Source organism: Ochotona curzoniae, unplaced genomic scaffold (genome assembly GCF_017591425.1).
Source record: "Ochotona curzoniae isolate NIBS_2020 unplaced genomic scaffold, NIBS_Ocur_1.0 contig_46, whole genome shotgun sequence".
NCBI lineage: Eukaryota > Metazoa > Chordata > Mammalia > Lagomorpha > Ochotonidae > Ochotona > Ochotona curzoniae.
The window spans coordinates 7127293-7147111 of NW_024466340.1; the positions used below are offsets into that span (position 1 = coordinate 7127293).

The 19819-nt window shown below is 64.4% G+C and overlaps 1 protein-coding gene across 1 annotated transcript in view; it reads right to left on the reverse strand.

Annotated features, from left to right (window-relative positions):
* Positions 1–19819, reverse strand: part of NCOR2 (nuclear receptor corepressor 2) — a 137232-nt gene continuing 117413 nt past the window's right edge. Inside the window, exons 24-49 of the mRNA XM_040987132.1 lie at positions 18484–18648; positions 17625–17764; positions 17455–17457; positions 17155–17257; positions 16852–16956; positions 16414–16517; positions 14576–14723; positions 13256–13396; positions 13019–13105; positions 12443–12738; positions 11146–11503; positions 10284–10505; positions 9730–9984; positions 9303–9452; positions 9091–9204; positions 8798–9002; positions 7816–8234; positions 6827–6976; positions 6601–6746; positions 6102–6295; positions 5365–5514; positions 4799–4944; positions 4299–4352; positions 2215–2439; positions 1286–1465; positions 1–1132 (exon numbers count right to left, since the gene is read on the reverse strand). Of these exons, the coding sequence (XP_040843066.1) occupies positions 969–1132; positions 1286–1465; positions 2215–2439; positions 4299–4352; positions 4799–4944; positions 5365–5514; positions 6102–6295; positions 6601–6746; positions 6827–6976; positions 7816–8234; positions 8798–9002; positions 9091–9204; positions 9303–9452; positions 9730–9984; positions 10284–10505; positions 11146–11503; positions 12443–12738; positions 13019–13105; positions 13256–13396; positions 14576–14723; positions 16414–16517; positions 16852–16956; positions 17155–17257; positions 17455–17457; positions 17625–17764; positions 18484–18648 (4424 nt within the window). The 3' untranslated portion in view covers positions 1–968. The remainder of the gene's footprint in view (positions 1133–1285; positions 1466–2214; positions 2440–4298; positions 4353–4798; positions 4945–5364; positions 5515–6101; positions 6296–6600; positions 6747–6826; positions 6977–7815; positions 8235–8797; positions 9003–9090; positions 9205–9302; positions 9453–9729; positions 9985–10283; positions 10506–11145; positions 11504–12442; positions 12739–13018; positions 13106–13255; positions 13397–14575; positions 14724–16413; positions 16518–16851; positions 16957–17154; positions 17258–17454; positions 17458–17624; positions 17765–18483; positions 18649–19819) is intronic.

The following is a 19819-nucleotide window of genomic DNA, read 5'->3' on the forward strand; positions in this document are numbered from 1 at the left end:
TATCTGCAAGAGCCCTGCCACCTCCCGGCCACTAGGTCCAAGGCACAGAAGGGTCTGTGTGACTCGAGTATAAGTTGCTTTTTAATTAGAACCACGTGTGTAAATGACAGAATGCCACGGCCGTGCGCAGACGGCGGCCACGGAACACGCATCGAATTCATTCTGCCCAAGGGAGGGAGGGAGGCCGCGGGTGCTGGGGGCCGTGGACCACGGGAGCCCCGGCGGTCGCCTGCTCGCGCCTCCTGAGCGGGAAGCAGAGCTGGAAAGCACAGCTGAAGGGACACCGGACACCGGCGGCCCCCTTCCTTGCCGAAAGCATCTGAGTGAATTCATTGAAGGTATCAAAAATATACCCTGTAAACCAATACAGCGTCCACACCTCCTCTCTGGCCCCACGCGCGGCCACGACGTGCTGAGAGCAGTCCCGCTCCCAGGGGCTCCCGCCTGCTCCCTGCCCGGCGTCCAGCGTCCACTCGCCCACCGGCAGTCTCCTTGGCTGTGGCAGCCCACAAGGCCGGGCCGAGCACACGGGGGAGTGGGCGTCCGTGTCCGGTGCACAGAGTGCTAAGCGGGACGGGAGGCGGGAGGGAGGGTACGGGGCTGCCAGCCCGGGTTAGACTTTGGTTCCAGATGCATGAAGGGGGGAGGCAGGGGCGTGGAGGTGCGTGGTCGTCCTGCTGTGAGTCCCTGGCCGGCCCGGCCGCGTGCGTGTGGCCCCTGCTCTCCCCTCCCCTCCCGAGCACCAGGTAAGCATCCCCTGAGTGAGGTCACTGCACAGGGCCGGCCCGGGGCGGGGTCCCAGTTAAGGCTTTAGACGGGCAAGGATGCCAGCTCGGCATGGACGGATGGACAGATGCGCAGGCGGACTGGACTCGGGGGCTCCTTCCTCGTGGGGGCACTGGCGGCCGCCCCGCGCTGCACCTGCCTCTGGCTGGGGCCTGGCGCCGCCCCCACCCCAGCAATGGCAGTCACTCGCTGTCAGAGAGCGTCTCGTACTGGGAGCACAGCAGTGGCTTGGGCTCCTCATCCCAGGCTGGGTGGGGGCCGGTGGGCAGGCCCGGCGGGGGTGGGGAGGCCATGACGCCCGCCTGCAGCCGCATGAGCAGAGGGTTGTAGGGGAAGGGCGTGGAGCCTGTGGGGAGAGCATCGTGTGAGCGGCGGCTGGGTGCCCCTTGGCCCGGGCCACGTGGCAGAAGCCGGGCTCCACCCAGCCCATGTGGTTTTCCTCTCTGGGACCACCCTGCCAGCCCACACGGCCGTCACCTCCTGGCCCACGCGTGCACACCTGCTGAGGAGGGCCGGTCCTCCCACACGCGATTGGTGAGCGGGGTCCGGCGGTTGCAGTCCCCCTCCGAGTGCACCGAGGAAACCGAGGGTGGACGGTCCCCGGACGCCAGGCCCGGGGCCGGGGACTTGGCTTTTCGGCTGCTGGGTCGGCCAGAGACCTTCGTCTTCCCGCCACCGCCTGTGGGGAACAAGCAGGAAGTGGCTGTGTTGGACCCATAGTTGGCTCAGGCTGTGGCACAGGGAAGGTCCAGTCCTGCCAGGGTGGGTCGGGGAGGCCAAGCCGCTGGCAGACCCAGAAGTGAGCCCTGCACCGGGTGGGGGTCTCGCTGACAGTGGGCAGTGCCCGCCTGGCTGTCAGCTGTCCACCCGGCTACCATCCAGGACACGGCCAGCCATCAGCTATTAGCTGTTACAGGGAAACGGTGGTCCCAGCTTGGGGTCTAAACATGCCAGGCCTCAGTGTCGGGTCTGGCCTACAGCCCTGGATGACAGCCCGGGACCTTCTGCCCTGTACTGGAGGGTGTGGCGGGCACTGGGCACTGGGAGGCTGGTCCCTCTCTTCCTGGCTCACTCCTCAGCTCACTCTGGCCTCCTCCCCACGGGCCACGCTCTGGCCGCTGTCCTTGTCTCCCCCACAAGACCTCCCTCCAGCCTGGCAGTGTCCCCCAGGGGCTCGGCAGGGGCGGAGCGGGCAGGGACTGGCGGCAGAGTGAGCGGCCCCGGGAAGCAGCAGCGCTCAGGGCCTCGTGGGCAGGAGGGGCCAGGCCGGGTGCCACGGGCCCGGCTTCGGGTTAGCAGGCTCCAGAACAACGTCAAACAGGCACAACGACAGAGTCAGGCTCCACAGCTCAGGGGGCCAGAGAACGCAGAGGACAAAGGACACCGGGGCGGGCACAGACGGGGTGGGCACGGACGGGGCCTGCAGACCTGGTGAGGTGAGCGTGTGGTCGCTCCGTCCGTCAGCAGCGGTTATGGGCATAGCAGCGGGCAGGCTGGCACTGGCAGTCAGAGGGTTAAAAGCATGGGCGCTGAGCGGCGGGGGCTCGGCCCCCTGGTCATATTTACCCATGAGGGCCTTTCTAATAATGGCCTCCAGCCCCAGGTTGGCGCTGGCATGCTCCTGCAGCGCCTGGCTCCGACAGGTCATAAGGCCTGGGAGAGAGACGGACAGACACACACACAGGGGCCGGGGAGGGGAGGGAGCCAGAGGGGCGGCCGAGAGATTGGAGGGGGAGAGGGCGGAGCGAGAGGGGAAGGGGGAGGAGAGAAATTCACATGAGCACATTTTGCAAAGCAATGGTTCCACCCCCTCCCCCACGCCTGCAGGTGCCGAATGGGGGAGGGGGCTTCTAACAGGGGCTCTGAAGCGCCAGGCAGGGCCAGGGCCAATGCCCCCTGGCCTCCTTCCGGGTGATCTGTGGCCCCTGTACCCAATCCCAGTCAGAGCTGTCTGCAGCTGCCATCTGCAAGAGCACAGGGCGCCTGCGTGGGCAAGGGGCCAGAGAAACCGGGTCAGGCCAGAGCTGGGTGCTGGGGGTGGGACCGGTGGGGACCTCCCATGGCCTGCCAGGCCGGGGCTATGCCCCCTCCCAGTCCCTACCCCATGGTCTGACTTCTCTGCCCACCCACCTCTCCCCACCTAGGAGACAAAGGAGAAAGAGGCGAGCAGAAAGGGACCTGAGATGAGGGGGTGTAGCCATGCAGTTACGTGCGTGCGCGGGACAGGGCAGAGCTGGAAATGAGTGCAGGGCCGCCCCTGGCCCGGCCCTGGCTGCTGGGACCCATCCCCGCCGGGCTGGCAGTCCTGTCTTTGTCCTCTTGCACTGTTCTGGGAGACTTTGCTCCAGAAAGGCAGCATGAACCCCAGCCCAGGGCTTCGGCTCAGAGCAAGAACGGGGGTCCACGCCCTGCAGACAGCAATGGTGGCAGCTGCCTTCTGGGCCCCCTACCCTCAGGTGCCAATCTTGCTGCAGCCACACGTGCGCCCGGCTCCAGCAGAACCTACAGGGCAACCGACCTCACCGGGAGGAAGTACTGTTTTTAGTGGGCTGAGTGCTGGGGACGAACAGGTCCCAGAGGGCACGTGCTCAGAGTGGGGAATGGAAACGAGGCCACAGGCAGTGGCCAGCGCAGGTCCAGGGCCATGGAAGGGGCCTGCCTTCTGGCCTGACCTAAGGGCCGGAGTGGCAGGCGGCCCAGCAGGTGCACACATGGCCAAGCTACCAGGAACCAGGAGACACACTGTGCATGCCGGGCTGGGCGCCGCTCCCCAAGTTTCTGCATGCCGACACACCCAAGCCTATAGCACTCCCATCAACATCTGGAATATTCCATTATCATTATAAATTTCTAACCACCTTGCTATTTCGATCAAACTGGGTTGTTCTTCACTGCCCCTGGCAGAAGTTCCCCAGTCACAGGCTGCAGTGATTTCTGCCCCCCAGGACCTGCATGACTGTTCCCAGGGTGTACCTGGCCGTCCCCTGGCGCGGGCACAGGAGCAGAAGTGTCGGCACCGGGCCTGTGGGGGCATCTCCTGGAGGCTGCTCTGGGCTGAGTGCCTTCACTTCTGGTTCCCCAAGGCACGTCCCAGGTCCCACCCCAGATGCCCCTGCAGGGGCGGCACAGACGGGTCTGACCCCAGGGCCCTGGCCGCTCGGAACAGTACCCAAGCCCTACGTTTCCACTTAACACGGCACGGGACCAAGCAAGCTGCCAGGGCTCCAGCCCCACAGCGGTGGGACTTTCCCAGAGAGACATGGTCACTACGGCCCCAGGCCCCTGAAATATGAGGCTAGCCATGCCAGGCCCACTGTGTGCCCAGACCTGCCTCTGCCCACCCAACACCTGGTCAAGGTGAGTGTCCAGTGCACATTCCTCACTCCCAGCCCCAAGGACAGGCGCCTTGCAATGTGCAGGCTCCCACCACGTCCCCAGCAAGGCCGGTGCCACCTGCCCGTGACACAGCCAGGAGGGAGCCTCAAGGATCAGGGCTGGGGCAGCACGGTCACCTGTTCCAGTGATGGCGGGCATGTTGAAGATCTCCGTCCCGGGCTGGCCAACATCTGGGGAGGAAGGATGAGAGGGTGAGGCCAGAGCCTGCAGGCCCCGGGAGGTCTTCTCCCCTCGTGGGCCTGTTCAGGGGCCCCACAACACCCAGGGGCAAGGGCGGGGTCAAGTACCAGAACAAGGGGCGGGGGGGGGGCTGCACTTAGCTGGGCTCTCAAGCTGCTGGCCTGGACAAAGGGCTACTGCAAGGTGCCCATGGCCTATAAGGAGCAGCTCCCTGAGACCCAGCGACCAAGGGTGCCTGAGGCCAGGACCTGGGATGGCACCTGTGCCTGCTGGCAGACCTGCTGCCTGCTGGGCACTATGCTGAGGATGGGGATCCAGCTGTGTGAGCTGGGGCGACATGTGCAGTGGGCTGGGCAGGGAGCACACAAGCCCGGGTGTCACAAGCTCCTATGGGCGAACAAGCGGAGACTGCCCCGGGGCCCCAGCCCCCGCTTACTGTATTCAGGCTCATTGCGGTTGTGGGTGTTCAGTTTCTTGTTGATCTCTTGCTTCTTGGACTTGACCATGGCGGAGTTGCTCTCGGTCAGCTTGCTGAAGAAGGCCGGCGGCTGGCTGGTGCTGCCTGGGGACTTGGGGCCCATCCTGCTGCAGGGCACACGGCTGGGTCAGCTTGCCCAGGGCTGCCTTAGCAACACAGAGCCTGACTCTGCCACCCCGTCCTGTGTCCCACACCAGTTAGAAACCCAAACTTCTACAGCTCTGGTGGGCTCCCGACACCTGCTACAGCCCCACCCACCCACTATAAAGTGGAGCGCCCTCACCCCTGCCTGCTGTCACCCCCATCTCCACCCAAACCTTCGATGCTCTGGCCCAACACGTTTTTCTCATAAGTCCTTACCCCACCAGGCACAGGGGCACAGGGGTTAGCCTGACACATGGGACTTCCTCCAGGGAGACTGCGGACTGTCTCTTATGCCCCCAGTTGGTGACACTGTTTGGTTAGCCCACACTGCTGAGTGGGGTGTTGCAGGATGGGGGTGGGGCCGCATAGGGGGCAGGCACCTGGGCTCCGCCTGCTCCCCGTCACGGTACAGCAAGGGGTACACAGCACTGCGGGGGCGCCCCGGCTCCGCCAGGCCCTCTGGTGGGGACACGGGCTCCACGGTGTCCTCGCTGCTACACAGAACTGATGTTTTTCTTGGTTCTGGGGACCTGGGCAGAAAAGGGGCCCAACTGTGGTCAGTCAGGGCTCTCCGCATGGGGGGTCACCCCTGCCAGCTGGCTGCGCCCTCAACCAGGGCTCTCTGCAGGGTGGGTGTCACCCCCGCCAGCTGGCTGTGCCCTCAACCAGGGCTCTCCGCAGGGTGGGTGTCACCCCGGCCAGCTGGCTGCGGCTTTCCCGCAAGCAGCCAGAGAACAGAGCAGCCTCCTTGCAGCCACACAGGTTCAGGTCTGTGTGAGGTCAACCCACAGCCAGCTTGGCACCCCTGCTTGGGTCCTGGTCTGAGCCCAAGGGGCACTTACAGGGCACCCACAGAGGGCACCCTCCGTTTGGCAGCGCAGGCTGGGGTCCAGGGGCAGTGAGAACGGGAAATACAAGGGCAGGCCAGTGGCTCTCTCTGGGAGCCGGTGCGAAGCGAGCTCACTTCTCCAGCCATGGATGGGCCATGGGCAATCTGAGGAAGCACTAACTAGCAGGCCAGGCCTTGGGCAGCTGCCCGCTGAGCCACGCACCCTCAGCGGCCACTCGGCCGCCTTCCGGAACCCGATCTGCATTTTCCCACCCTCACCCCACTTACCTCTTGCCCCCCTCACTGTGTGGGGAGCTGCGAGCTGGTGGGCCGTGGTCTGGGGGCGGGAGGTAGAGGTCGCTGGGTGGGCGTCGCAGGTCGAGGACAGGGCAGCTGGCCCCGGGGAAGGAGTAGAGGGGGGCGGGCAGGGGTGCGCTGAGCTGCTGCGGGTGATGTCGTGTGTAGTCCTGTGTGATGACCTCCTGAAGGCCGGGGCAGGTGGGGGTCAGGGCAGCACCCTGCCACCCTTCCCTGGCTCCCAAGGTGACTTGCCCACAGCTTTGTGGCCTCCTGGGGCCTATGTGCACAGAGAAGCCTGCGGCCACAAGGCTATTTTCAAATGGGGTCATCTCAGTGTCTCAGGCAGCCCCCCAGGGATGCGAGGACAGCATCTTGGGCCTTGGGACTGAAGCCTCCCTGTCCCCTCCTCCAGTCCAAGGGACCCTGTGTGAGCCCTCCCCTCCTGGGACTGGTCCCTGCCCCGGGTGCCACGAGCAGAGGTAGTTACACTGATGTGCTGGGCCAGGGTGACGACCCGCTGATGACCCTTGACCCCGGGGGTGGCCTGGAGCAGGGGGCTGGAGGAGGACTGGCTCTCCCGCAGTGGCCGCAGGTGTGGGAGATGGGCAGGCTCCCCGCCGAGCTTCACAGAGCCTGTGGGGGTAGCAGAGCAGGTCAGGGGAGAGCTGGTGCTGGGGGTACCCAGGGTGTGCCAGGCCCGGGGTGGGGTATACCTGGCTGCTTGGGCCGAAGCTCCCCCTCCAGGTGGCTCTTGTCCAGCTCCTCCAGGTGCTTGGGGACCCCCTTGTCGTGGGTCAGGCTGGGAGAGCTCACAGGGCTCACGGGCTCCACCCCATCCGGGCTATAGGTACTGCTGCGGTAACCTGCAGTAGTTGGGGCTGAGCTCAGCAAGCAGGCCTGTCAGCCCCGGGCGCCCCCCTCCTAGCCCCCTGAGCCGGGGACTGGTTCCTGGAGGGAGAGGCAGGGGTCTGGGCAGACAATAGACCCGCGGGAGCAAGAGCCAGAGTGGGGGGCCTGGAGAGGGCAGAGGTAGAGGGTGAGCTGGCAGAGGAGGGGACAGGGCAGAGGCAGGCACTGGGTGGTAGCTGGCAGTGAACCCCCAGCCCCACTCAGGCCGTTGCCTCACCCCGGGGTCCAGCCCTCACGACTCCCCTGGTCACAGGACACAGGATCTCCCCACTCCCTCCAGAGCGAGAGTGAGCCAAGGACCCCATCCCTGCTCCCCAACCGAGGTGCAAGGCTGGGCAGGGGAGGCGGAGTCAAAATCACAGGTTCACTTGATCAGGGAAAAAAAGGCGAAAATCCAAAAAAAAAAAAAAAAGAAAAAGAAAAAACAAAACAAAACAAACAAAAACCAAAAACCAAACAACAAAACCAAATCCAAAACTCATGACCAAAAGAGCGTGCAGACGACGAGACAGCCTGGCCCATGGGGGAGGGCGGCTGGGGCCCCCCCGGCGCGTGCAAACCACGGAGACGTGGCCAAAACCAAAATGCCAAAAACAACCAAAAACGGGGCACAACAAGCAGAAATCGGAGAGTCTTGAGGCCACGGGCGGGGCGGGTGGGCGCGGGGCCGGAGTCTTACCGTCGCGAGGGGCCGCGGCGGCCAGCGAACCTCCTCCTCGCGGCCCGTTATCGCGAGCAATTTGACGCATGATTATCGCGTCTATGAAGGTGGCCGCTGTCAGGGTGGTCTTACCCAGAGATCGGAGCTCCAATTCCTGGATGGAAAAGGATTTACTCTGAGTCTTTTCCCGGTGCGTGTCCGAGGCCGAGGCGGGCGGCGCCGCTGGGTCCGGGCTGGCGTGCTGGGCTACGACGCTCTTCGCCGGGGCACGGGCGATGGCCGTGTGGCCGGGGCCGGGGGGCGCCAGGGGCCGGGGCTCGGAGCCCTTGCCGGGGGAGGAGGTGGGCTCTCGGGCCAGGGACTTGGCGAGGAAGGCGTGGCCGGCATCTGTGCGAGGCCGCTCGGACCGGCCGGCCCGTGGGGCCTCCTTGGGCAGCAAGACCGGCTCCATGAGGGTGGGGTAGACCCCGTCGAGGCCGCCGCCCAGCGGGCAGTGAGTGGCAGGCGGGAATGTGGCGGCTGGGCGGACAGGTGAGGAGGTGGAGGTGGACCTAGGGGAGGGGATAAAAGGAGGGGGTCAGGTTGGCTGTGGGGCCCCCACAGCATCCACACTGAGCCCCCACTGTCTACAGCGCCAACTGCTTCCAGCCAGGGCAGGCCAGGGCCCCTCCTCCCGTTCCCTGGCTCATCGCTGTCGTGCCTACCTTACTCATTCACGTGTCACGGCTATCCCCGCTCACTGGATCACTCACTCACGCCACACAGTGTGCCCTAGGCTAGGTATTGGCTTATCGCACCACAATCTAAACCACTCCACTCACTCATTCCATCACGGGGCCTCCCCGACCCTGCTTATCTGTCCTACCCACTCCATTGACCTGCCCTTTTTTCCGTCATACCGTGGGCTTCCCCACCTCGCCCCACTCGTTCACTGCGCCATTCCAGGCAGGGGAGTCCTCACCCTACCTGCTCCACCCCCTCCCTCCCTCCCTCTCCCAGCCCATCCTGTGTGTGCCCTCTGAACCCATTTGCTCCTGCCAGCACACCCGCCTCTGCTTGCCCATGACATCCTGGGCCTTTGCCGCCCGCCCCGCCGGTGCCCGTGGGTGCCAACCTGGCCCACCTCAGGACTGTGGGCGTGCTGGGCTCCACGGCGGCAGCGGCGCCCTTCACGCCCGTGTTGTGCAGCACACTAGGCCTCTGCTGGAGGGCGTCCTGGGTCCGGGGGGAGACGGGCGAGTGCTGGTGGGGGTGGGAGGTGGGGCGGCTGCTGCTGCCCCCACCCCCGCTGCTGCCACCGCCGCTGCTCTGCTCCGTACCTGGCGACAGGCTGCTGTGTCAGGGGGGCGGCAGGCTGCACGCGGCCCGCAAGGCCCCTGGGACTCGGGGCAGGGGCCGGGGGCTCACCGGGTCTCCAGATGGGCGCGTGCTCCACCGTCGCGGTGGATGCAAGGAGGGCCTTCTCCCGCTCCCTCTCGGATGAGGCTGAGCTGGTCGCTTTCGTCAAGTGGGCGGGACCTCCTGGGAAAGCCAGTGGGCACCGCTAGGGAATCAGCCAGGGGCTGCCCGTTTGCTCACACCCTGCACATCCCTGGGGCTCAGGGGCGCGGCCACTTCACCTGGGGAGAGCGGAGAGTTGCTGTGCCGGCTACTGAAGGGCTGAGGCGCGGTGGGGAGGTAGGCGAGGCGGTCCATGGCGGTAGCTGGTGTACCCGGAGTTGGGGGCACCAGCATGGGCAGGTGTGGCACTTGGGACAGGTCAATGATACCTGTGGGAGCAGGTGGTTATGGGCTTTGGAGACGCAGCCCCACCAGTAGCACGGATGCCTCCTACACGCTGGAGGATGCTTGAGTTCCAAAGGCAGCCCCACCTCCCAGCCAGGGCAGGCCAGGGCCCCTCCTCCCGTTTCCTGCAGTCACACTGCTTCCAACAACCCTGCTGTGCCCGTCGGGGGAGGCTCATGCCACGTACACTATGGCCAGGCCACCCAGAGCATGCCCATGCCCCAGGGACAGGCTCAGCCCCAACGGCAAGGGTCCACCCACCTCGTGGGCCGGGGGCGTAGCTGAGCGCTAGCGAGGACTCGCGGGGTGCCAGGCCCCTCAGCATGTCAGCACGCTGGGCCATGGCAGTGGCTGCGTTGTGGTGCATCTGCTGTGAGGTGATATAGTCGTTGATAATGGTCTGGCGGTTCTCCAGGGCTGCGGTGTCAGGGTAGCCGCGGATGAGGTATGGCGGGTACAGGTGAGGGTAGGTAGGGTTGGGGGCCAGGTGCCGGGGAAGGTAGTAGGCGGCAGCTGCTGTGAGGAGGAGAACCAGGTCAGGCCGGCTCAGGTTCCACTTCACTGCCCGCTTCACGCACATGTGGCTCCCCAGAGCCTGGCCGAGGTCTAGTGACAGGAAAACATCTGACCCCCAACCTGACACTCGGGGTGCCTCCAGGAGTCCCCAAGCTAAGGTACCCCCAGGCAGGTGGCTACAACCCCTAAGGCGGGCCTCCTTGCAGGCATTGCCATTTTAAAGGCACTGAGAAGTTCTGCAGGAGAGAGGACCCCCTTAGAAAACCACCTCACTCACCCCTTGGATGCTAGGCCCTCACCTGCGTCCAGAGGGATGCCACGGGGTATGGAGGTGGGGTCAAAGGCCAGCGGGATGTGGCCCCGGTACAGGTCCATGCCGCTCACGCCACGGAGCAGGTGCTCGTAGGGCGAGATGGGGTGGGGGTGGTGCTCAGGCACGGTGCTGTGGGGGGACTTGGCTATCTCACGGGGCGTCGGTGTCAGCTTCCGATCCTGGGACGTCTTGCTGGACGAAAGGCTGCCTGCAGGACGGGCCATGGCGATGCATGACTTGGCAGCCCCATGCCTGGTGCAGGGACCCAGGGCAGGGCAGCCAAGGTCACAGGGCAGGAAGCAGGGGTGCCAGTGTCGGACCAGTCATCTTGTCTACCTCTCCATCGGCCTCTTGGCTCACTCTGGACGACTGACTCGGTTTTGCGTTTTAGTTGTTCTTTTTTTAAAAACCAAGGTTTGTCCTCACACTCCTTCCCTTGTTTACTGCTTTTGATCACAAAACACACACGTGGCCTGCATGGTGAGCACGATTCTGAGCTGGGGTCATCCCAGCAGACGGAACACTCCTGGCTCCTGGCCCCGTGGGCGAGAGACGAGCCCATAACCACGGGCTGAAATGCCACCTGGCGCGGGGTGTATGCAGCAGGAGGGAGGGCCGGCTGAGGCAGGGTGACACACGGGGAGGGGAGCCAGCAGCCTCCCCCAGCCACGGTGGAGTGCACAGCATGAAGCTGCTGGAATAACTAGAGATGTTTAAAAATCTGTTTAAGGCGAGAACGCTGGCTGCCAGCTGGGGGTCCCTGGGGGTCCGGATGGGCAGGGGATACCTGTCTGTGGGCAGAACCTCTTGCCCAGCGAGATGCCTTTTTCCTACGGGCACCCACTCACCTTCCTGCAGGCGCGGTGTGGGCTCGCGTGTGGTCACGGGTGAGCCCCGGGGCAGGTGGCTGGCAAAGGGTGCCCCGTGGTCCTCATAGGTCAGGGGACTCTGCCGTGGCTTGCCCAGCTCAGGCACGATGACCGGGGCCCCACGGGTAATGGAGCCACCCGTGCTGCCGACTGTCCCAGGCCGGCTCTTCAGGCTGTCATCATAGCACGCACGCTCCAGTGCCCGTGTGTCTGCTATGGCATCCAGCGGGTGCACGCCAGGGAACGTCCTGCTTGGGCTGCCAATGATGGAGCGCACGTCGTGCTTCTTGGAGCCCGTGGAGGCGGGGGCGCCAGTGTCGTACTTGAGTGGGGTGCCCTGTGGGAAGGGGCTGTGAGCCTGATTCCTGCTGAGCCCCTAGAGGGCGCACACGTGCCACTCACAGGCCTGCCCAGCCTGGGACTGACAGCTACCCAGCTCAGCAGCGGGCTGTCCCCCAGTGCAGACACAGTCCATCTGGGAGCCTCCAGGCCCACCGTGTCTCCCTGAACTCAGCTCTAGCCCTCCCAGGGGCACTGTTCATGTCTGCCTCTCTGGCAAGAAGTAGTGGGGAGCCATGGTCAGGGCTGCACACTGAACAGCCGGGGCCCCACGCTCCCGACCCATCCCAGCAGGCCTGGGAACTGCGGGACACAGCAGGGCCTGCACACGGCCTGGGCTCGGGGTGAATGGGAACGAGGCTGCCCCGAGCTCATGTATCTGACTAGCCCTGTCCTGTACACACGGCGGACGCTCACTCACTAGGGGCTCTGGATGCCAAGCTCCACCTGCAGAGCCCAGTTCCCTTGCTGCCCCCAGCTGGGAACACCCCCTTATCACCACGTCCTGGCCAGGGCAGCAGGCCTCTGTGGCCACAGGAAGGTACAGTGGCTGGGCAGTTCCTTAGTTGTCACAGGCATCTCTGGGGCTGGGGCCCATGTAGGGGCTGGGTTAGGGGCTCAGAGCCAGCACGGTCACACTATGTGATGTTTGGCATGGCTCTCAGCCTCTCTGGGCCTCAGGGAACCAGGAAAGGGAACCTGTGAGTGGCAGGGACTCAGCCAGTCAGCCTGCAGGGTTCCTCAGCAAGGGACTAGACTGGTCAGCGGTCTGCCTGATGTTCTTGGGCCTCCGTGTTTCTGCCCGGGAAATGGGGTGTGGCACAGAGCCCCTCCCATGCCTTCCTCGCTGGGGCCGCAGTTAACAGCCCACATGGTCACAGACACCTGGGGCCTTGCTATGTCCCCAGGCCCTCAGCCCAGACCATAAGGTGCACACCTGAGTGATGGAACCCTCTTTGAGAGGCCGTGGGGCCAGGGGCAGCTCAGGTGTGTGCCGGAGCTCTTCACGTGGGATCTCATGGATGGAGCGGCCGGCTTCCTTCACAGTGGCCACCAGGACCTCAGAAGCTGGCTTCAGTTTCAGGGGGCCCAGGGCTTCCAGAGGCCGGGGCTTGTAGGCCTCCGTCAGGTCCCGTGGTGGCGGTGGTGGCGGGGGTGTGCCCTCCCGCTTCAGCAGCTTGGGTTCCCGCCGCAGGTAATCCTCCTGGGCCTCCACGTAGGACCGCGGGATTCCTAGCGGGCACACGAGGAGGGCAGGGCTGCAGTCAGCACGGTCCCAGGCCTCCAAGCCAGGGGAACCACACAGAGCGGGACTGCTGACGGCCTTCTCCCTGGCAGGCAGGGAGGTGGCAGGTACAGGCCACTGAGGGGGGTCTGGCTTCACTAAGGCTTCACTGCCTCAGTGCACGAGCCAGATACAGCAGAGCAGGGGCCCCGTTCTGGACCCCTCCCCAGATATGCACGGGTCCCAAGGTGCGGGTGGTACCCCCGACCCTGGCATGGTGTGGGGTACCTTGTGTGATGGAGCCACGTATGTGGTGCTGCTCCTTCAGGTGGTGAGGGCTGTGGCGCTCAGCTGGGATGGCACGGCCCATGAGACCTGTGGAGGGAGGCGGGGGAGGACCCCAGGGCATTAGCCATGGCATCGGGTGTACAGCGGGACTCATCAGCATCCCGGCCCCATCTCCCCATCTGTAAACAGGGCTCCCTCCCCATCTGTAACTTCAGAGTTGGGGCTGGTAGGACACACCCTCGATGCTGGCCGAGGAGATGGCTCTGGCAACCCGGCCCTCCATCATGTCGTAGGTGCGCTTGGGGGCGGCCGGCTCATGGGTGGGGCCCGAACTGTTCCGGCCATCCTCCTTGGAGGCCTGAGACACGGACATGCCACCTGGAAATCAGAGGAAGCACGTGGTGACCGCATGCACACGCATGGGGCCAGCAGACGGCCCCATCACACAGAGGGTCGTGCAGGCCACGTGGCCGAGCAGCCCCTTGCCCCGAGACCTACGGCCTGGGGTGTGGCAGGGGGAGACTGGCTCTGAGGACAGGAGTTAGCTGCCGAGCACATGAGGAACATGAATAAGAGTCGAGTGTGGTGTGTACATATATGATGGTATAGCCATCTAGGACACAGCCAGCCCCACACACGCATGCCCACTCCTCGACAGGCAAAGGCTATGGGCGTGCACGGGCTCACGGCATGTCACAGGCAGGGGAGGCTGTGTCACAGGAAGGGGGCCTTACCCGATGGGCCTGGCCCAGTGGGCTGAAACTCCTCCACAGGACCCTGTCCAGGGGGAGTCCCAGCCTGGCCCTGCAGAGAGGGTGACCAGCTCAAAGGGCCCTGGGAGCCTCAGCTACCTGGGGGAAGCCAGGCTGCTGCCCTAACCCGTTTCCAACCAAACTACAGATGTCTAAGTGCCCATGAGGTCTTTGAAGCCAGCGGCAATCAGTCAAGAGGGGGTGGGGCAGCCAGGCACATGCTGAGTCTCCCAGGACCCAGTGCAGATGAGGCCAGCGCATCAGGCCCCATCAGAGCTTTTATCTCCACGCCCTGGTGAGCTTCGCTTCCCAGCACTCAGCTCCCTGGCTCCAGAGCCCAGCGAGGAAGGGGAAAGGAGGGGGCCTGGATGCCCAGAGAGGGATGCTCAAGGGTTGCCTACCCTGGCCAGCGGCCTTTCCCTGCAGGCCTGGTATTCCAGCAGCAACAGGGAGGTCACCACCACTCAGCCCTGCCTCCCCACAGGCCAGCCGCACCCCTGACCCCCAGCTCCCCTTACTCTCAAGGGGCCAGCTGCCGACCGCACAGAACCGGGCAGCTTCTCGGGGTTCTTGCCTCTAGAATGCGAGTCAACAGCTTGTCCTTGGCTCTCAACTGCACAGCGGTAGTGGCCCTGTCTCTCCAGGCTCTTGAGCCTTCAGCCCCCACTTTCCAGGAACTGATCCTGATCTGTTACAGCCCGTAATGAGGGGGCTCCTTCCTGTCTGGCTCTTGTGGGGCCTGGTCCACTTCCTGTCCCAGCACAAGCTAGCTCCGGTCAGAGCCAAGAGCCTGGTCCCCACTCACCCTCGTAGGATAGGACGTGGCCCTTCTTGCCCTCATAGATGACATGGCCCTTGGGTGGGTCCTCGCGGGCGCGCTCCAGGCGGCTGGCACTGTCCTCCCCGATGATGCGGCTGATGGTACCCTTATACAGCACTTCAGCCGGCGTGCCCTGCAGGGGGCAGGGTGGGGGCTGACGTCACCACGTGGGTGCCAGGCATCAGGCCTGCTCAGGGAACAGGCACAGTGCCCAACAGTGTGAGAATGACTTTGAGGGCATTATCATCTTGGGGCCTGTCGGGCCAGGGGGAACTGTGCGTGGATGTCCGTCTCGGAACCCAGCCACACGTCCTTTAACTGCACCTTCTGGGAATGTTGCCAAGTCCCCTTGCATGTGGAGGACGCCTGCAGGGATGGCGTTGTATGGCTGCCTACGAGGCAAGGCTCTCAGGGTCCAGTGCCAAATACCAGGTGGTGAAGCTGAGGCAAGTGCCACCAGGGACCACTCCTGGCACAGCCTGCCCTGTGGGATCTCCTTGTCCAACCCCAGGCCCTCAGTGTCCACCCAGGATCAGCCAGGTTCCTAGCTCCTGCACCCTGGCTTCCTTGTCAAGGGGTCCTGCCATCCCATCTCTCTAGAGTGGGCTCTGCTGAGTGCCACGTCCTGCATGGGTGATCCGAGGCTCCCACTGGAGTAGCTGCTCCCTGTGGGAGTGTGTGGGGGCCTGGCAGTCCCTGGGCACTCAGCACAGACCTTGCTCTGATACCCTCAATTCAAGTGAGTCACCCCCAAGTCTCTATGCCCTCTAAGGGGCTGGGGTAACCATCCGGGGCATGACAGGTATTCCCGAGTGGTCAGGGAGGCCCCCTGCACGGGAGAATGCGGGCAGGACAAAGGGAGAGGCCGACTGGGAAGCTAGACTCCTGGCAGACAGAACTGGCATGGCCTTGAAGTTGCATCCTCTAGAAGTGAGTTTTATGTGGCACTAACAAGACAGCCAGCAGCACTGCCCTTGGTCACATAGGCTGGCCACCCTGAGGGGGTTCAAGGAGCTAAGCCCGCAGTCTCTTAGGGCTGGCCCCCCGCGACAGGGAGCTGGGAGTCTCTGGATCCCTGCTGGGGCAACAGAGCAGTGCGTGTGGCCAGAGCGGCCACGTCACAGCCACCAGAGAGCTGGGTGCATGAAGGCTGGGGGCCCAGCAGTTCCAGGATGCCCTCTCAGGAACACTGCTTCCAAAGGGGAAACTGCCCAGCGTGTGTGGGCCCCGACAGCCCTGTCAGCTAGGCTCCTGCCCCCAGCATCTGCTCCTGGCCCAGGACCAGGCTGCTTTCTGGAGCTCACTGCCTCAGAGATGCACAGAGCGCCAACGGCCTCCTTGGCAGCCACAGCGTGATGGTGGAAACCTCACCCATGTGCGCAGGACCGCACCCATGTCTGAGCATGTATGGGCGCCCCATCCTCTGCCTGTGTGCTGGGACAGACAGTCAGTACTGTGCCCCAAGCCTTCTGCTGCTCAGCCTGGGCACCTGCTGTTGGCAGCGATTCCTGCCCGGCTCGTTCCCTCTTCCTGCTGGCCACAGTTGGTGCCTCCACACCCCTGCAACACCAGACACAGCCCTGGGCATCACTTGGCAATGAAGGGCCGACCTCTAGGGCCAACCTGCTCTGCTGTCATCTGGCCAGCACTAGCTCCCTGTGGGCACTACTCAAACAACTGACTCTACACCAACAAGGTCAGCGTCCACAGGGGTGTCACCCCCTAGGCTGGTCCACGCAGCAGCTCCCAAGGCAAAGGCAAGGAAGTTGGTTCAGCCTGGTACCAGTGCCCTTGGCCCCCGATGCTGTCCTCGGGCCACCTACGTGGGTGATGGAACCGCGGTAGGTGATGGGGCTCTCCGGCGGCACCCGCGGGCCAGGGATGCCTTTGGTGATACTTCCGCCCGGAACGGAGCCCAGAGATGTCCCTGCAAGACACAAGACACTTGTCTGAGCCCACCTGTGGTCCCTCCCCAGGCCCTAGTCTCAGCATGGAAGATCTGGTGCCCCTTCATGGCCGCAGACCCTCGGGGAGGAGATGCTGCGTGGTAAGCCTTGGGAAGGAGCCTGACTGCCTGGTGATGCTGCCAGCCCCTGCTCCTGCCAGGACTGTTGGTTGTGGAGGGGCAGCTGCGGGGCCGGGCACCCCTGCCCCTGCCAGGACTGTGTTGGCTGTGGAGGGGCAGCTGCGGGGCCGGGCACCCCTGCTCCTGCCAGGACTGTGTTGGCTGTGGAGGGGCAGCCGCCGGGCCGGGCACTCACCTCTCAGCACGGATGTCTCCTGCGCCGTAGGCACCCCAAGGCTCTCTGATGGCCCGGCCTGGCCCCGTGGGGACAGTTGCTCCTGCTTCACTCCACTGAAGGGCGCTGAGGACCAGTGAGAGGGTGAGCTCTGAGCCCCTGGGGAGGGCAGGAGAAGCATAGCCCCACAGGATCCCACGAGTTGCAGCCCCAGCCCCCCCACACCCAGGCCAAGGTTCCCTGGACCACATCTCCCTCCCTCAGGCCCAACACTGACAGCTGCAGAGAGCTGGGGCCTCCAGGGGGCAGGGCCTGGACCCTTACCCAGCTTCTTGGGGTCCATGGTGAGTGGCAGCCCCATGGTGAGGGGGCCGACAGGGGCCTTGGCATGCTCGGAGTAGGGGACGTGCAGCTGGACCGACATTCCCTGTAGGGGTAGAGCACGGAGTCACAGGGGCTTGGCTAGGGACGCCTGATGCCTTCCCGCACAGAGCTGGGCCTACCACCACAGGCAGGGGACCCAGTGCTTGCCACGAGCTGGCTCTGCTGCCAGCCCCTCTGGACCCCTGCTTCCAGGCTTCTCCCTCCTGGAGGACAGACAAAAGGCCCACAAGGCTTTGCCACCTGCTGGCCCCACATGAGGTCCTGGGCCCTAAGGGCACTTCCAGCCCAGCTCCACAGAACCAGAAGGGACAGCCCCGGGAGCCCAGCCTCAGGCTGCCTCTGAGCCCTACCGCCCCACCATGCCAACCGGAAGAGCAAGTCCTTGGAGCAAGCAAAGGGGCAGCCCTCACCTGGGAGATGGCTCCCATCTGCCTCTCGAGGACACTGGAGTGTTTGGTGGAGGAGATGAGGGGCGGGGGGTTGGAGATGGTGGGCGGGCGTGGCAGCACGGGCCGGGCGCTGTCATGGAGGCCCAAAGGCAGAGGGTGACCTGCAGGGACACGGCCGTCATCACAGGCCTCAGAGCAGCCCTGCACATGCCTGATGTGCCGAGAACCCTTCGCACGGCTGCCTTGCCCACCTGGCGGGGTCACCCCAGGAGCTCTGCCCTTGGTGACAGGCAGAGCCCCCTGCTTGGCCTGCCCCGCTGGCGGGCTGCCTGGACCTTGTTCCCATACAGACCCACGTAGCCCCCCTGCCCCACTGCCAAAAACCAGAGAGATCTGCAAGTCGGCCCCCTCCCTTGCTGTGAGCCCCTGGTCTTGGCACCGGGGGGCTAACAGATACCCCTGGCCTGGCTCCCGTGTCCTACCCAGGCAGTGCCACCTAGTGCCACCTGCTCTTTCCTGCTCCTTGGCCGTAGCACAGGCTACCACTGGCCCAGTCTTCACCCTGCTCTGTCTCCACCTGGCTGCCCTCGGACCCTCATCTGTAAGGCTCTGTAGAGCCGTTTCTACTGACGCCATGGCTCAGATCCACCCGGCTGTGCTGCTGTCACTGCCTCTGAGGCTGGGCCACCTCCTGCCCCAGGCCTCCTGAGGCTGCCCCTTTCCCAGAGCCCCCCATTCCCTCCGCTGTCCCGGCTGTCTCCCTCATCAGGATCCGTCAGGCTGTGGGCCAACCGTATGTTGTTTGTTCCAAACCAGGGCAAACAGATGGTGCCCAATGATTGTGCAGCGGGTGGCTCAGCATGATGGCCGAGCTACTCACCGGGTGGTGCGTAGGAGAAGGCCGAGGGTTCTGGGGCGTGTGTGGAGGCCTTGCTCAGCTCCCGTGGGGGCACGGGGAAGGGCAAGCCTGACGTCCAGCAAGGGGGCTCAGCCGACAGCTTCTGGCCCTCGGCTGCAAAGGCTGGAAAGAACGCGGGCTTCTCCGCTGAGGGCGAGACAGGGTTGTGAGGCCAGGTGCCCCCAGGCCCAGCAGCCTGGCCACCAGTCTGGGCCCTGTTGTACTCTGCTCAGCATGTGTGTGTCTTGAGGGGTCCAAGCAAATGCTAAGGGGGCAGCGGGTGGTGGCCGGGGCCCACCTGCGGCACAGTTATCAGGCCATTTATGGGCCACATGTGCCTGGGATGGGTGAGAGGGGCCTGCTGACCAAGGACGGTGGATGTGGAGGCGGAGCCTGAGCCCCCACACTGTGGACGGCCTCTCAGCACTTGTCAGGGGTCTCAGAAGTGCAGGCCAGTCAGAGCAGGCTGCATGTTAATGTCCCTGCTATGATACACTCACTTTACAGATGGACACTTGAGCCTGCGAGAGGCTGAGTCACTCAAAGACCCTGGCTAGCAAGGTGCACGTGGCAGCCTCACGCCCACACTGGGCTATACACCACAGTTGTGACCTTAACCTTTGCACCCCAAAACTGAAGCCCAGCCTGGGAACACCCTGCAGACAACGCCAGGGGCCTCGGGGTGGGCATCAGGCTGGACACATGGTATCCCTGGCTAGCTTCCTGCTGTTCGATGAAATCTCTCCCTGGGTCAGGAGGGGTCGCTGGCCCAGAGGTGGGGCACAAATACACCCTGGGAATGGCAGATAAGGGTCATCTCTTGGACAACCTCCAGATGACCCCAGGTGGTTCTTGGACTGATTAGTGATGTCTGGTGTGGGCACAGCAGGTGGCAGTGGAGGCCTGTGTGTGCAGCCTCCATTTCTCTCCAAGAGACTGAGCTGCCACCTGTAGCCCTGGCGAGGCCCAAGGGAGTGATGTGGCTTGGGGAGTCTTGATCTTCAGCTGGCCCCCAGGAGAGGAGTCCCTACCGAGCCTGCCCAGGGGCCAGGAAATTCCATACACGCCATGAACCTGGCTCGTCCAGCAGTCCAGCTCGGGCGTGTACCTCAGCTGCTTTCTTCAGCTCAGCCTGGGTTGGGGGAGGAAGTAGGGCCAAGGCTGGGCGGCCGGCCGAGAGCCTGGAGAGACAGCCTGTTCCTCCAGCCGGGCCCGGCAGAGCCCGAGGGACCAGTTTGGCGGAGCTGCTGCAAGCAGGAGCCAGGGCCGGCCTGGCCTACTTCCTGAGAGACCAGAGAGGCAGCTCTGGGTGTCAAGT